General features: G+C 36.9%; 1 protein-coding gene across 1 annotated transcript in view; it reads right to left on the minus strand.

Annotated features, from left to right (window-relative positions):
* Window positions 1-6,724: 6,724 nt before the first annotated feature.
* Window positions 6,725-18,053, minus strand: part of LOC126469721 (GDP-fucose protein O-fucosyltransferase 2) — a 102,920-nt gene continuing 91,591 nt past the window's right edge. Inside the window, exons 7-9 of the mRNA XM_050096913.1 lie at window positions 17,839-18,016; window positions 10,905-11,034; window positions 6,725-7,053 (exon numbers count right to left, since the gene is read on the minus strand). Of these exons, the coding sequence (XP_049952870.1) occupies window positions 6,900-7,053; window positions 10,905-11,034; window positions 17,839-18,016 (462 nt within the window). The 3' untranslated portion in view covers window positions 6,725-6,899. The remainder of the gene's footprint in view (window positions 7,054-10,904; window positions 11,035-17,838; window positions 18,017-18,053) is intronic.

Consider the following 18,053-nt stretch of genomic DNA (forward strand, 5'->3'; position numbering starts at 1 on the left):
ATATTGCCCCCTTTCAGTACACAATAAGAGAGATAAAAAAAGTGATAGAACACATGCTGTCACAAACTGAAGTTTTCCCTCTTAACATCTTGTCATAGGTGGAAAATTTTTTGCGATTTTTTTATATTTGATGTTGTTACTATTTGATGATGGTGGTATGCAGTTGCAAATTCTGATGTTTTGAGAGCATGAATTAATTCTTACTGTTTATGGGCAGTAGTTGTACTAGTGCTGCATAACAGAGAGCAACACGAGACCTATTTAATAGTAAACATCAGGCTTTCAGAGCAGAGTGAAAGATACATACCTATGTTAGTGCCTTGAACATGTTTGGTTTTGTACCTACAAAACATTTGCAGGAAGTCACCATTTGTTAGTGGAAGTGTTCGGAGAGCATTGTCTGTTGGGGAAACCATGAGTAGAGGTTGCTTTTGATGCTTCAAAGCCAATGATTTTGGGGTGAGTGACACTGTATCGTGGTGTGTGATGTACCATGAGCTGCTGCAACCTTGTCAAAAGGTACACAGTTGCTCACTTTGGATCACACACTTAAAGATAAACACTTGCAATATGCTTAATGACAGTGCCGAACTGCACATTGCAAACTGACTGAACAAAACTTTGAAGGGACTTCTTACCCCACCTGCCCTATTCAACAGATACAACTGCTTTCAGTACAGTTTTTTTCAGTCCACGCAGCCGAGCCTTTCTCAACAGTACTTCACATCTTTTAAGAATCTCAAAAACTGTACCCACAAGAGGATCACCTCAAAATAACCTGAATTTTTCTTATGAAATACATTTTTTACCTGGAAAGTTGGAGAAGATTGTTCCTCTTGCCATATGAGGGTACATCTAGCATCGTCGAACATGATTGTTTTGGTTGTCCAGGCGTTATGCTGTGGGTAGGCATAGACTATACACTCGGCTCACTCACTGATCAACAATGCACTCCTTCCCACGTGCATCTTTTCAGGGGTGCATTTGGTACTGACTTCATTTTTATGGATGACAGTGTGTGATTGCATTGAGGAGCTGTTGGAATGAGGATATTCAGGGAATGGACTGACCTGCCTGATCCCGCAACTTGGATCCCATCAAGCATGTGTGGCATGCTTTGGGAGAGGTGTAATGCAGGACGTATACATGCACCAACAACCATCCAGCAGTTGTTGATCACACTGATGGAGGGACGGAACAGGCTACCACAAGAACTCTTTGCCAATATTGTGGCCAGCATGGGAGCACCCACCTTATTAAGAACCATGTCCCACCATTTGTAACGTCCAGGGATCATCTCATGAATCATGGGGACTTAAGTGTAATTACTGTCTTTAATAGAAGTGCCATTTCTGTTTGTCTCATTGCACTATTTATTTCATTTACCTTATGTACTATATTGTAGAAGTTCTCTCAATGTATGGTCCAAGTTATAGATAAATTATCTGGTGCAACTGGATCCTAAGGATAATGCAGAGCTGTTATGTTTCAGTCTTCAGTTTCCAAGCAGCTCTAATTTTTTCCCTGTTTAGTCTTTTTTTAGTCTACTTTGTCCCCAGTCTGGTGGCAACTTCATTCTCCAGCATTACTTACCATTTATTAATTTTTGTCTGTATAAGCTTCTGTTGAAAATGTGTGATGGACTTATATGAGCCTGTCTAAATCTCTCTTGACCTGCTAGATCCAGGTTATGGTTTTGAGTTGCTCTAGGTATGTTGCAATTTTGTGAGTAAGTCTTGTTGTTTGGAGTCTTTAGACATGGCCATAAAATTTCAGTCATCATTTTCGTATGTCTGGCGTGAGATTCAATAGTCTTTCAGGATTTTAGTCTGTATGCACCTCCTGTTGTTTTCGGGGTGAGTATTTTTCTCAGAATTTTGTGTTCTTTTAGAATACCCTTTAGATCACGTACTCTGAGAAGTGTAAGCATCTTGCTAATGTACATGACTTCCAGCTTGATAACTGTGTTTCACTGCCTGATTTTTGTGTGTATGAGTGTACTTTTTTGCATCTGAATTTTCCTTGATAATTCCTCTTCCCCTGTAGTTTCAGGAATTTTGCCTAATTACTTAAAGTATGGGACACTCCATTTTTCCATATTAGCTTTTGAATAGGGCATTTTGAGCAGGCGTACTTTTGTGTTTTGCTGGGATATCTGGAGGCCAACTCTTTCAGTGCATTCCTTGAGAGTTTCTATCTGCTTAATTGCTGTCATCATCTGCTAGTACTGCCACATCATCTGTGAAAGCTAGGCAAGAAATTTGAATGATATCACTTTTATGTCTTCAAAGTCATATGTTTTTCCAATAAGAAGTCAGGAGGGAGAGAGACTGTTGCCCTGCAAAAAAGGTTCCTACACCTCATCCATGAACTATACTTTGGAGGTTGTGTTGGTGACTTTCTTTGATAATATTTAGATTCCTACTCATTGTAAAGATGACATATTCAGTTGCAGACAGGTACAATGAAAAGACTGTTGCACATTCAGCTATTGGACAAAACCTCCTTCAGAAAAAAAAACCACACGCGCGTGCACACGTCACACACATGACCGCTCTTGATAAAGGGGCGTGCGCCTGCTTGCATTTATGTTTCATTTCTGAAAGGCTTGGGCCACAAGCTCACCAATATGAAACAGTCTTTTCATTGTGCCTGTCTGTAACTCAATGTGTCATCTTTATGGTGAGTAGGAACTTATCCTTTTCATAATAATGTTGTTATTCCAACCTGTACTTCCTATTGTTTGACGATATTTAGTGTTTTCAAGTTGAGGCCTTGTTCTTCGAGGGTAACAAAAGTGAATGCCGATTGACTGAATCATACGCCTTCTGGAAATCCACCAAGGACTGTCAGATCAAGCTGTTCCTGAGCACTTCGTATTTTAATTCAAATGTTTGGTCTATAGGTACCAGTGTGTAAGCCAGATGGATATTTGCCAATTTTGTTATCTAAATGCTCCTAAACTCTTTGGAGCATGCTGACAGGATTTTGTACGTAACTTGCAGAAGGGAGATTCAATAGTTATTGTTTTGTTACTTTTTTGAATAGTCAGTGAATTCAAGCACATTTCCAAACTGCAGGAGATATTCTTATTGCCTGAATGACATCTCAACTATGGCAGCATGATTGCAGAACAATCGCTAGAAGTAGTCGCATCTATAAAATATCTAGAAGTATGCATAGAGAGCGATTTAAATTCGACGACCATATAAAACTAATAGCACAAAAGGCAGAGGCCTCCCAGATTCATTGGAAGAATCATCAGGTAGTGTAGTCCATCCACAAAGGAAGTACCGTATTTACTCGAATCTAAGCCGCTCTTTTTTTCCGCTTTTTGTAATCCAAAAAACCGCCTGCGGCTTAGAATCGAGTGCAAAGTAAACAGAAGTTCTGAAAAATGTTGGTAGGTGCCACCACAACCAACTTCTGCCGTCGAATATATGTAGCTCTATACAAAAAAAAAAAAGAAAGAAAGAAAGGTGTAAGACGAGCTTTTTTCTCTGCCCCGAGTTTCCGTATTGTTCATCTTCGAATGTAGCAGCATTTCAATGTACTACGAAAATCAGACTGGCAAGACTGTTGGGATGTTGTCAATATTGCCAACTATACGCTCTGAATTTTTTCCTACCTGTGAGAAGAGATGGTTGCTAATAGAAACTTTTATGAATTGTGAATCACATGCAGTATTCACTTCACCATAAGAATAATACGAATATAAACATTTTGCCATGTATTCTTTCATGTTTGCTGCTATCTCATTTAAATCCCGTCTGCCTAATAAATTACGAAACTAGAGTGAGACAGCAGCAAACGCGGAAGAATATACATATCATGTCATGTTTCTATTCGTATTATTCTTATGCCTAATAGTGATAGTCGGAAATGAAACACGGCAATTGTCTAGATTTTTAAATCTAACATGACTAATTTCTGTGCAGAATGTAATGTAGTAAAGAGGTGTCTGCAAAGATTTTCAAACGGAGAAAAATTTTCACTACGCTCTCGTTCAGAACAGCTATCATATGCAGTCTATTATTTGGTTCTTCTTGATCATTATCAAAGAAAGCAGCAGTGTAAGTAACAACAAATAACAGTCTCTTGCCATTGTTTCGCTGAGATGATTCCTCTCTCTTTTTTAAAATTGTAAGCGGCGGTAGCGCGCACAAAAGCAAGCCATGCCGCGAGCGCCGTCAGGCCGTAAACACTCATGATCAGAATGCAACAAACAATGCATGAAACAGTACAGTAATGCATTTTCAGCTAAGAGTGACGTAAACACCGATAACAAAGAGAACAGTACATATCAGATCAAAGAAAAATAAGCAATCAATTCAAACCAGACGAGGCACGTGAAAAAGGAAGGGTACCCGTATAAATACGGACGGAGCTCCTGACGCATAGCAATGGCTACCTGGTAAAGCTTAACTGCTAAGCTTACGACTCGAACCAAACTACTGTAGCTGTTTCGTCATTCATTCAACCTAAATTGTGTCTCACATTACAATGGACCAACTTTGTTTCGATTTGGAGGTGCGGCCTAAAACTTTTCTCTCCCCTTGAATTTCGAGTCTCAAATTTCAGGTGCGGCTTAGATTCGAGAAATTTTTTTTCCTTGATTTCCAGTCTCATTTTTCAGGGGCGGCTTAGATTCGAGTAAATACAGTAGTTTACAATGTCTGACCATTACTCGAATACTGTTGATTGGCCTGGGATTTGTACCCATTAGGATTGGTAGCGAAATAGAGAAGATACAAAGAACAATAGCGCATTTTGGTCCAGGTTCACACACCAAGCATCACATAGATGCTAAGCAACTCTAGTGGTAGATGCTGAATGAGAGGCATTCTGCGTAACTGTGCGCTTCGGTGTTAAAAGTTTCAGGAGACCGTATTGTTTCACGAAACTGATCAAATACTTCTATTCAGTCACTCATCAACCAGTTTGATCTTGCAACAGAAGACAGCAAAAGGAAAGCTGAAGTTTTAAATTTATCTTTTAAAAAATATTCACACAAGAGAATCGTAAAGACATATTATTGTTTGTCTGTTGCAGAGACTCCTGTATGACGTATATAAAAATAGGCATCCCTGACATTGAAGGCAACTGAAAGAGTTGAAAGCAAATAAGTTGCCAGATACAGACTGAATCCCAATTCAGTTTTGCAGAGAATACACTTCAGCATTGGCCCCTTACTTAGGTTGCATTCATCACCAATCACTCGGCTGTGCCAAGTCCCAGAAAAATGCACAGGTGCCTCTCATATATAAGAAGTGTAAAAGAATGGACCTGCAGAATTACAGACCAGTATTCTTAATGTCTGCCTGCTGCACAATTCTTGAGACTATTCTAAGTTCTGATATAATAGATTTGCCCACAACAGAACTATCCACAAATCAGAATGGACACAGAAGGCATTGCTTGTGTGGAACTCAGCCTGCCCTTTTCTTGCAGGATATCCTGTGAATCACTGATGAGGTTCAACAAGCAGATTCCATATTTCTTGCTTTCCAGAAAACGTTTCACACAGTGCTCCACCGCAGACTGTTAACTAAGGTCGAAGCACACAGAATAGGTTCTGAAGTATGTGAGGGGCTTGAAGACGTTAAAGAACCTAGTACAGTGTCCTGGATGGCAACTGTTCATCGGAGGCATGGCTATCATAACAAATGCCCAGGGAAATGTAATAGGACCGCTTGTTCTCTATATGCATATCTGATCTGATGAATAGGGTAAGCAGCAATCCACAACTGTTTGCTGATGTGCTGATGACACTGTAGTGTATGGGGAAGTGTTGCTGTTGAGTGACTGTGGGAGGCTACAATATGAATTTTTATTTGGTGTGAGTAATGGCAGCTTGCTCTAAATTTAGAAAAAATGTACGCTAATTCAGGTGAGCTGGAAAAACAATTCTGTAATATTCAAGTAGAGTATTTGTAGGGCCGAATTGGTAACTTCAATTTATTGGGAGAATTCTCGGAAAATGTTGCTCACTTAAAAACGAACGAGAGAGAGAGAGAGAGAGAGAGTGTATAGAACACTTACGTGAACAGTAATTTAGTACTGTTTGAGTGTTCAGTATCCCCACCAGGTTGGTTTAGAGGAATGCATTGAAGTACTTCAGAGACATGCTGCTAGGTTTGTTACCAGTTGGTTTGATCAACAGAAAAGAATTACAAAAATGCTCCATGAGCTCTAATGGGGATCCCTTGAGGGAAGGTGACATTCTTTTCACAAAACACTATTGAGGAACCAGCAATTGCGACGAAGTGCCACCAGCTTACATCTGGCAAAGACAAGGTAAGATAAATTAGAGCTCCTATGAAGGCCTTTCCCTAACTTGATCTGTGCGTAGAATAGGAAAGGGAATGACTAGCAATAGTAATAAGGTGCCATCCACCATGAACATTGGCAGCAGAAGTGAGCAACCAGCTGACATACAGTCTTGCATCCAGGCCATAGTGTATGTGATAATACTGCAGTTGCTGAATGCATACTGGCAGGGGTAGCCAAGCAGTCCATAAACATGTGGAACAAGTGCTGTAGGGCTGGTGGCTTTTATGTAGATGTAGAACAGTACATACTTTTACATATCAGCATCATGATAGACATTCCAGTTACACAAATTAAAAAAGCTGAAAGGCAAACAGGGATGAAAACCAGTATCTTCAGTAAAAAACTGCGATGTTTGGTTGGCTTCACATACATACAAGAAACACAAACTCTGTACAATGTAATGTGGAAATTTACTGCAGAAACAGATTAACAGCATCATGTACAACTATTTGAAATGTATTAAATTATTGGTCATCTTACATTCCACAGAAGAAACTTATCACTGGTCATTTATCTCAACCAGGATTGTTTTGTGCAAACTGAATTAATAACAGCATGTTTATTTATTAAAATACCACTCTCCACTGAGCAGGCTTTGAGCAGTTCCTCACTCCATCTCCACACAATCTATTGTATGTTGCTTCAGTAGGAAACCCCATTATTTCACGCTCTTCCTGGATACGAAATGAAAATGTTGACTCATATGATCCAATAAAGTACCTGCAATTACAGAGAAAGGTATTTTGACTTTATATATGCAAGGAAGAAAAATAAACATTTTTACATTTATTTTTGATACACAGCAACCATAAGAATTTTAACATTTTGGAGACGAGTGACATAGCTCCAATTAGACAAGCAACGTAAGACCTATGTCGGCTCTTTCTCAGCTTTGTCTGTATAAAGGTACTCTATGATACTTATATTAAAAAAAATTAACTTTCATTTCATAGGCAATACAATTTGCTGTTTGCAAAATGGAAATTAACTAGGAATGTACTTCTTTTGATAACAAAACACAAAATGACTGCATCCAACGTCGATGTCAGAACAAACTTGGGAATGATAGAAAAGATGAAACTTGCATGTATTTTGGATTATAACGCAAACAACACTGGTGTGGATTACAACTAGCTAATGAGCTACCACCATTTTGGGAGGAAGCAAGTAAAGTGGCATAAGAAAGTTTTTTTTCCTCAGTTTCAAGAAAAACATTGTATGTTTTACGTAAAAAGTCGAGGCCCACTATCACGCATCTCATTGAATTGGCAGTGGCTGTTATACACGAAGGAGGCCTTGTTACATCAACTTCCACTCAAGACAGTTCACCTGTAAACAGACTCGGTGGTAGACATTTTCTTAAATTTATTCTGACTACAGGAAGGTCAAAATGGCCTTTCAGGAGAGGCAAGATTTGTGCAGAACGAACCAAGGTAAGCTCTGGGAAAGTGGCAAGAAAATATATGGGTATTATTGTGAAGAATGTGAAACAGGAATTTTGTTTTCCCAAAAACCTTCAAAAATTTTCAAACTAAGGCATTTGTAACTAAGTAATTATCAATAGAAAGAACTACTTTTTCAAACAGTTTTATTTTTAGTATCAACATCTGGCCTATTTAGGAAATGACACCAAAAAAAATTGTTGCTGTGAAAACAAATTTTGATCAATACAGAAAAAAATGGTCACTGTTGTAAGTCTATGTTTCTTTGTCGTATTCCATAGAAAAAGACCCCTCTTTCAAATGGTAGGTGCAGTAGAATGTAGCACATAAAGTTCAGAATAAATGTGAAAACACACAGTATCAGCCAGTTGAACTGAGTCCTTTGCCCAGTCTTCAAGGTATTAAAGGAAAGATAACAATTTACAGTGAGTTGGAAAAATTGAACTTAAGTGAAAAGCAACAATGAATGCAAAAGAACTAGAGTAATTACACATAAGGAAAAATGGCAGATTTTATACAGAAGTGACCAGCATGGAAGAAAATAGTATAGAAGCAACAAAATATAAACAGAGTGAAGAAACAATGATAGGAATACAATATGAGCGATCATAGTGAGCCATTTTATTACAATCAACTACCTAGTAATGTTGAGGATCCACGACAGTTTAAACACCATCTAAAACTCATTGTCATTGTTCAGAATTGTGTTAAGGTGCTCATCTTGCTCAATGGTAAACAGTACATCAGGAGTCCTCATGATACTGATTATTTGCAGGGAGCTCCAAATGAACACTGCATTCAGATGACATGCCTACAAGTCCCAGTATATTTTGCTGGTTAAGGAAAATGGGTGGCATGTATCAAGTGTCCAATTTTATCTCATGTTAACACCTACCACACAAGAATACCTTCCACCACCTAGTTAAACAATGCTGTACTGGCAAGCAGGTGTTATACTTCATTTGTTTTCTGATGTTCTTATACCCTGCCACTCGCATATACCAATGTATTCGGCAGCTTATCAGTCCACGTGACCTTTTTAATATACTTCAAGCCTTCAACAGCAGTTTTCTTTTGACCATATTTATCTCTGTGTCTTGCAACATGCGGTGAACACTGGTGGAGGGATTGCTTCTGCAATCCATAGCAAGGTGGTGTTTCTGCATGTTATGACTCTTCTCTCAGCAGTTAATTATGACTCTTCTCTCAGCAGTTAACTACTGGACAACTACTGAAGATTTTGCCCAAATCAAAGTACTCACAGTACACCCTGACATGGTGGCATGTGAAAAACCAGTGTCTTCACATCAGTAATATGTCTGAAAGTGTGGTCCTGCACAAATGTGCTGATATTTCTCATTGTACACTTGACTGTCATATTGATGAGTAGCACAAGGTACTAACTCTCTCTCTCTCATATATATTCCACCCCTCCCCACATCCTCCCTCCCTTTCTTCCAATGCAACAGCTACCTCCAATTCAACTGCGAATTACTGTGTTTGTAGCCATATGCTGTAATTTTAAAAAGAGGATATCACATGTCATCTGTTCCTGTAAGCCAATACATGGGGCATGAGAACATCACTGGAGGCCATACTATTTAGCAAAACTTATAGCACTCTCATTGTTGTACAAATGAAACATCCAAGCACCATATTTTACTGAGGTAACATTGCAGTGCTGACAAGACATGAAGTATGGGTTGGGTATCCCCACCTCACAAAATAGTTTAGTAACTGAGTATAACCAAGAAACACAAATAATGTTCAGCAAATTCATAAGATATTCTTTACAATGAAACCGGTTGTAAGAATAGAACAAAACATATGTTGTAAAGTTTGAGAGTTTTAGATGTATAATGAAGTCAGTGAATAAAGTTGCTCTTGCAGTTCTTTGCTGATAATTGCTCTTCTGTTCTTCTGCTTCCCTCAAATCTATCTCCACGTATCTGAAGTATGCAGCACCTTCTTGGTCCTGTAACTTCCAGTGCTACTGGTATCTAAAGTTTCCTGGCCATAGCTTTCCAGCTAATTTCCCACAGATTGTGTTTATGTATACTGTCATTACATAATCAATCGTGACAACTGACTTTCACACTGATTTTGATACTTTCATTCATTTTGAGTATTATATCAAATTGCACACCATACACTAGACAGCATATGATTACCTCAGTCTGGATTCAAATTTTGACTAGTTTTCCATGTGACACAATGTCTATGGAAAAGCCTGAATGCTGTCACTTCTTTCTGAACAGTGAACTACTGTATTTCTGTGATTGATTGTAGAGAATGTGTTATTCTTAGCTTGTGATTATTTGCAGCTTCAAAGAAAATGAAACATTTTAACATAAATTTTCTCTCTTTGAGAGCAAATTTACATCTGTTAAAAGTGGTAATGACACTATTTTGCCAGTCACTTTTTGAGTTGGAGCAGTAAACATTTTATACTGAATGACTGTGGATGTGTTCATTGCAGAAACTGTAAAACTAAATACTTTACTTTGTTCAGAGTAGCTCCTCTCTGGATTCAAAAGTATGCTTGTCCTCAAAATAGAGCTGGTTTGAACATCAAAGTAATTTGTAGACGTGGTCGTAATGGTGGTGGCATGTCCTTGCTTTCTCTAAACTTGGAGATGACTTACATAGCTAGTTTTGTTTCACCAAAACAAAACACTGTCAGATATGACTCCCAGGAAAAAATCTTTGGGACAACTGGGTATCAAATGTCAAGCATTTTTAGTATAACGCTTACTTACAGAGCCACCAGTCTGCATTATGAACTCATAAACAGTTGGAGTTATGTAAGAAAATTGAAGAAAAAAATCAGAGAAAGCAGACAGAGATTTGAAACAGTCTCAAACATTCTGCATGATTTACCTGACATTTGTTACAATAACAGAAATATTTACAGTAAGGACATTGTTTCTTTTTCTCACACACGTAACAAACAAAAGCAAACACATATAGCAGTAGCAAATACATAGATGATTACATAAAACTTATGCTGAAAGATGACTGCCTCTCATATGCTGCCACCAAAAATGATTTGTTTTGTTTTGCAGCATATGTGCTCAAAAGGGAATATAAATTCTGTGCAAGGAAACTACAGTTGTAATTCTATACTACCTTGCATGTGAGCAAATTATTTGCTCTATAATTGCAACACCTCCATCTTTGTACTTCTCTTTCACTTTAGCTGGGGCTTTGTATCTTAACACATTGTATCCCCTCAGAAATGATTTCAGTTCTTTAAACTCTGCAAAAGAAACAAAAACATTTGAATACTAAAAGATTTGTGTAAAATGCAATAAAACTAACATTGTAACTGCAATAGAAAATTGCAAAGAGCATTTAATAATCCCTCAAAGGTACCAGATTTTGTTCTGATGTGTTTACAACCTATTTAACCCTCTTCATCTTTATAACATAGTAGGGTGCATGGTGTCCATTTAAAAGCAAGGATATAAATAGTGAAAATAATTTTTACTTAATAATGACAATATGTTAGTCTCAGATAGAACCAAGTAGCTAAACAAAATTATCTATGGCACAGGAGTTGTAAAGGAGAAATATTTCTGAGCCTGCTTGTTTCTCTTGAAAATCAATACAAAGTATCTATAGTATGATTATACGGCAATACTATTCTTATTGCTTACTTTCAAAAAGAACGTTTTCATTCTTTTCAAGAGTTCTTTGCTAAGAATACTGTAACAAAAAGTGCTGATGCTAGCAAGTTAAGAACTCCAGAATAAGCTTTTTCTCCCTTCAAAATAAAATTCCTATATTTATGAAAATCCAAAAGTTTTAATATCTGTTCACATATTACATTAATAACTGGTTTACCCCTTTACTGTGCATATATACATTCTTTAAAGATTAAGGGATGAACTACAATTATCATAAAAATATTTTATCATCTATGCTGTTGCTATATGTGTACATCATTTGGGACTGACTATAATACTGCCATTCGCAAACATGACTTGCCTGACTTTTACATTTGATGAAAGGTCTTTCACAAGGAACAGACATGAAACCATGGTAAATAAATTCATTCTCTTGTCTGCATTATTGGAACTGTGCCAGAAATTTCAGTAGCATTTTGGGTAACATTTTAAGGCCAGCCCCCTAGTAAAAATACAGGTGCAACTGGCTTGCCTCAATGTCCACCACCTGTAATTTTAAAGGTGTGCTTCCTTAACATTTCTCTGCAGTGCTGTGAAGTTTTTTTAATGCTTCCCACATAATTGGGTTTTCAGTAGCGACTCTAGTTACAGCATTGGTCACTAGATGGTGTGGGCATGCTGGGAAAGTACTTCTTTTTTTTTGTGGGTCTTCACCATGGCATGTTTCAGTGCTTATGCACTTCGTTGCGTCAACATGGTCAGACTATTTTACTGATGACAAAACAGCTCACAAGTCACTTCCTGAGTTTGAAGATAGTTAGACTGAATTTTCAGATCATGTTGCATACAAAATATGGATTATGTTTAAGACGAAATTTCTGACATCGCAGAAAAGAATGTTTATAATGAAATTCTCAGTACTTTTTTTTCATATTTTCATTGGAAGTGCTTTCAGTACAAAATTAGTAGTTTTATTTTCATATGTGACTTTCTGTGGTAAATAAGAAGAAGAGAGATGTCATCAAACACCTTCAGGTACAAGCAATGGCATTATTCCCCTAGATATCATGCATGAAGAACATGGATGACTTCAACAGAAGAGCAAGAATTTAGTGCCATGTTCTCTGTGAGAAAACTGGACAACCACTGACTGTGTGCCAAACACTGCGGTATTTGAGAGACAATCATGTTTCAAGAAATCAAAGAGAAAATCCTCAAAATCATGAGATATTATTTTTGTCTTATCTTCATCAGTCAAACTCTTGTAGACTATTAACTTGAAATCATTTCCTTGTAATAACTTAGACTGAAGTAGGGGAAAAACAAAAATAATGAACAGAGTGCTCTAAGAGTCACAGGAAGCTCACTGAAAAAGTGTAGAACTAAGATGCAAGCTAACAGTGTAATGAGTCTGTGCACATTACTATGCTTCAAAATATATAATACAGAGCTGATAATTGTATCATAAGGTATCACCAAATATGATAACAGTACTTTGGTTATGTTATCATTTCATCTTCTAACAATAAGTTGCACTATCAGTTGATAATATGTAATTCATTATATTAAGTATTTTTGTATAATGTAATTATACTGGTTTCTGAAAAATTTTTTCATGTACCCTTGACCAATTTTTTTCAGTTTTCAAAAATGGCGATATAAAAAAAGTCACCTTGTGAAGTCATATGTCAATTCAAGATCAATCTAATACACACTAATTTATATTACAAAATCTATATTTTTCATTAATGTCACGGTTACTACTACACTAAAAACTTTCTAACAGTAACAACTGCTTCAAATACGGAAAAACTATCAACTTTCTCTATGCAGATCGCATAAAGTAGCTCAGGACTGTAAGTACTAAATATGATTTAAACCAGCCACTGTTACATTCTTAACTTCAGTTTCTACAGCAACATATCTGAATTTACACTTAAATGCTTTGAACAGACAACAAAAAAACCAAATAGTGTTACTTTGTGATTAAACGATTCAGGAACTGTGGTAATGGTTTTGAAGAAAATGTCCACACCAGTTACACTTTTCTGTCTATTTAACACCACAACAGGTCAAAAGCAGTGGTGGTTTTGAATAAACAGAACAGTGCAAATGGTGCAGACATTATCTTCATAAATAATTGTAACCGGTCATGAATTGGTTTTCTCAATTGAGTAACCTATGTTAAATTCAAAATGATTTATTAAGTTTATTACTGTTATTTGTATTTTTATTGATGCTTTTAATGATTTGTTGCAAAAGATGTACAATATTAAACTGGACGTGTTGAAATGCATTATTATGTACACTATGCCACAACAAATAAAATATAGGGCATTAAGAGCAGATGCACCTGCAGTGGAAATTCGGAAAAAAGTTAGTAATACATTTGAGAAACATTTGAAGCCTGCTTTCATATAAAAAATAATTGTTTAATAACGAATAGTGTACTGTTGTAGTGTGATAACACTGAGCCACTCACAGCAACTGTCGACATAAAAATTAGGGATGCTACTTATACGTATCTTATTCTGTATATTCACTTGAGGCAGTATCAAGTGACAACCATTGTCTGGGGCCTTAAAGGAGGGAGCATGAGTCAAGAAATTTCAGAGGGGTAATGAAGAGTATTACCATGTTTTCGATCCTATTGCACACACTAAAAAATTGTGGCTCTGTCTAATATAAATCACATGTCTCACTGCTAGCATTGTTCACAATGAAATACTACTTAAAAACTGTGTGACTTCTTCAGCAATCTGACTACATGATATACAACGTGCATCTGAGTTTGGTCTCAGAAAAGACAGGAAACAAGAGTCACAAACAAAATACCTTTACTGTCATTCAAAGTACTCACCATTAGCTACATCACACTTCTGACCCCAGTTGTAAAGCTGTTGGAAACTGTCAACAAACACTTTTTGTGGAACTGTTCCAAGTACCATGGTCATGTTGTTGGGTATCCACATCATTACAGGAGATGAGACATGATGCTACCAAAACAATCCAGAGAACAAGTGACAGACAATAGAATGGTTTTCTTCATTTTCCCTGCCTCCCAAAAAAAGCTGGCTGACAAAATGAAACATTAAAATGATATTGATCACTTTTTTCAACAGCAGCGGCTAGATCCTTCATGAATTTCCATCCGAGGGAAACGCGGAAGATGATGAGCTAATTGTGATTGCTTTGAGGGCCTTTATTTTTTGAGACCATTCACCAAACTTTTCAGATGCATCTTGTATATTTCTAAGGACAGGAAATGATAAGTTTTATTTCATGACAAAATTTTGTCATTGTTTTACAATTTCTGGGTTATCATTTGCTAATTTGGGTGTTATTTTCTACCAATTTTGATGTTACTTTCTGCAAATTTTTGGCATTTTCTGCCAATTTTGACCTTATTGTTTGCTAATTTTGTTATTAGTTACTGAGAGCTTATTTTTAAAGTACCATAAGTTCCTTATTTTTGTCTTATTTCACTGTTTCTTCGGTGTTATGATAAAAATGATGATACGTCCATTAATTACAATAAACTTATTGACATCACAGATCACATTTGTTAACATTATTGGAAACAGAAATCACCCATGTCCAACATATTACACCTATTTCATTAAAGAAAAAATAACTTCGCAACCATGCACTGTTAAAAGTTTTTCATAAAAAGCGTCATTTCTTCAAAGTACTCTCCTGAGACATTATGCTGCTGATCCGTCAACACTTCTCAGGCGCCTAGAGTCTAAATTTGAATAAGGAAGACAAACAGGCTTTAGCATAACACCCGAAATTTGGCAATATCCACATATGCTCCTGGCACGGAAAGTTGCTTTTCCACTAAATTATGAAGAGAATATCTTAGACAGCTTACACTAGCAGTTCTAGGTACATATAACAAACTCTCTTCCATGTCAGCATTAATAGTGTTCACTATCATTCCATGGTTGAAACAAGAACATAGGCTGGTTATAACACGCCCAGTTGGTGTTTCATGATTGATGCTGCTTCCTTCCTTATTACTCCAAAGATCTAATTATATAATTTCTTATTTTTAGGAAGCAGACAATGGAAGGTTCAAATATAGTAAGGAAAGTAAAAAATTATTTGCAATGGAGGGTTGAGTTGATAACATTTATTAGCATATCACTGACTATATGATTTATTACTCAAGTTATCATTCATTTAAAACCTGCTTAACTTCACTCAGTTTTAGCAATGTCCCATATGCCACAATACACTGTTAATAACTTCACATTGAAACTTTAAGACAAAAAGAATGCAGTTTGCATAATCAGTCTATAACCAGTCTGAAAGCAATTGCGAGCATGGTCAACCTGTGTTGACTGGATACTGCAACTGCTCACTCGCCACTGTCATGCTTAATAATGTGAGAACACAGCACAAATAATTAGCCTGAATACATAATTCAAAACCACACCACTAAATTGAGCACATTTAGTGAAGGCAGCCAACCAATGCCTCCCCCAACTGTCCACATGCTACTGCAGTGCTACACCTAGCGCATGCCACAGAGCAACAATCACACTTTCAGAGAGCATTATCACTGGGTAAAGATTACTCTAACATGCTGGACACGGCCAAATCAACGATAGCTGCTGTAATATAACACACATTCTGCAGTAATGCAGATCAATAAAGTTACAAAAAATGTGACAAAATATAAAAAATATTCCAGGGTGGGAGGATATTGGACCCTAACACTGTGAACACAGATTACACAGATCCATGGTCAAAAGATTTATTAGCCTAGTCTGAAAGTGCAACCCAGTGTGTTTGATTGTTTCCTTCACCTTGTCCGAGTATTCATCCATTAATATTTTTCAAAATCTTTCTGATTTCATCATCAAAATTCAATTTTCCACAACAATGATGCAATACGCACTTTTAACTTTGAATGCAGCTAAATCCAGTAACATAGGATTTTTCAATTTTCTGTACAACAAATCATACCAAACAGAAAGTGTTTTGTGGAGTTCTTTAATGTGGTGCATCAGTTAAACTGTATTTTTTTGTAGTCCCCAATTATAAATACAAAAATCATCAAAAAGGGCACTATATCTTCAAAAACACATGAATCAATATGACATCTGCTCAATCAACCAATCAGAGCATGGGACACATGATGTCATGCAAACATGTGTCAGGTGGTAAAACTTGAGTGCTGACAATATACAATATTTATTCAATATTACTTTTACGGTTTTGTGAATGAAGTCTGTGGTGACAGCGTGATCTGTTGTGCAGACTTGGGTCTAAGTTCTGTTGATACATGATTCAGATGACACATTGATTTACGTGTTTGCACAGCTAAAGTGCTGTACTTGGCACTATTCAGATTCATATTTGCATAAATGAAAATATACAGTTTAATTGCCGCACCAAATTACAGCTCTCTCAGAAATGAGTCTTTTTTTGTTTTTGGTACAATAACTCATGATAGACAAAGCAAGGAGGAAATAAAAAGCAGACTAGCACTGGCAAAAAGGACATTACTGGCCACGAGAAGTCTACTAGTATCAAACACAGATCTTAATTTGAGGAAGAAAGTTCTGAGAATGTTATGTCTGAGCACAGCACTGTATGGCAGAGAGACGTGAATTGTGGGAAAATCAGAACAGCAGAGAAGGGAAGCATTTGAGATGTGGTGCTACAGAAGAATGTTCAAAATTAGGTGGACTGATAAGGTAAGTAATGAGGAGTTCTCTGCAGAATCAGTGAGGAAAGAAGTATACAGGCAACACTGACAAGAAGAAGGTACAGGATGACAGGTCATCTGTTAAGGCATCAAGTAATAAGTTCCATGGTACCAGAGAGAGCTGCACAGGATAAGTTCGGCTACTCTGAATTGATAAGGTTGGCACAGGAGAGGAATTAGTGGCGGGCCACATCAAACCAGTCAAAACACTGATGGGAGGTACTTTTGTTTAGCGTTACATCTAGAGTCACAGTTCTTTAAGAGGGACATCAAGTGTCATTTTATGATAAGAACAATTCTGAGTGCAGAGCAAAAAGTTCAAAATCCAATTACAGCATTCAGCAACTATCACTTAGTAATATCAGTTTCTGTTGCCCTCAAATTTATGATATTTTTACACTGGAATAAGGAAAAATACCAAATTTTCTGATATTTCATAAACATCACTGACTTTGCATTATGTTGCTAAAAACTGCAGATTTTTTCTTTGTTTTGTGTTCAATATTTTCCTGTCCCTACATATTACTAATGAAACAGGTGCTTTATATAAGTTAACCATTCATAGTGAAAGTAACAGTAACAATAAGGGTAAAAGCTAATCTAGTTCTCTGTTTACCTGATACAAGAATGTCTACATAGCCTGATGTAACAGACATAGAGCTATTAAAGGTAGAACACTGCAGAATCAAATATTCCACTATTTGCACAGATATACCTTCTTTTGGAGCATCTGTTGCGATAAATACTGTGTCCAACTCCAAATTCTTTAACAACTCGGAGATCTGTTGGGCTGCTCCCTTGATGCTGGGTACATCTTTTGCCCTTGCCCAGACAAAATCTTTTCTCCTCAGATGTACACACAGGTATGGTCCACCATGTGCTTCAGAAAATCCCTGTGTGAAGTATGTACAAAGTAACACATGTAAATCT

The sequence above is a fragment of the Schistocerca serialis genome, chromosome 3, assembly GCF_023864345.2.
Source record: "Schistocerca serialis cubense isolate TAMUIC-IGC-003099 chromosome 3, iqSchSeri2.2, whole genome shotgun sequence".
NCBI classification, from domain to species: domain Eukaryota; kingdom Metazoa; phylum Arthropoda; class Insecta; order Orthoptera; family Acrididae; genus Schistocerca; species Schistocerca serialis.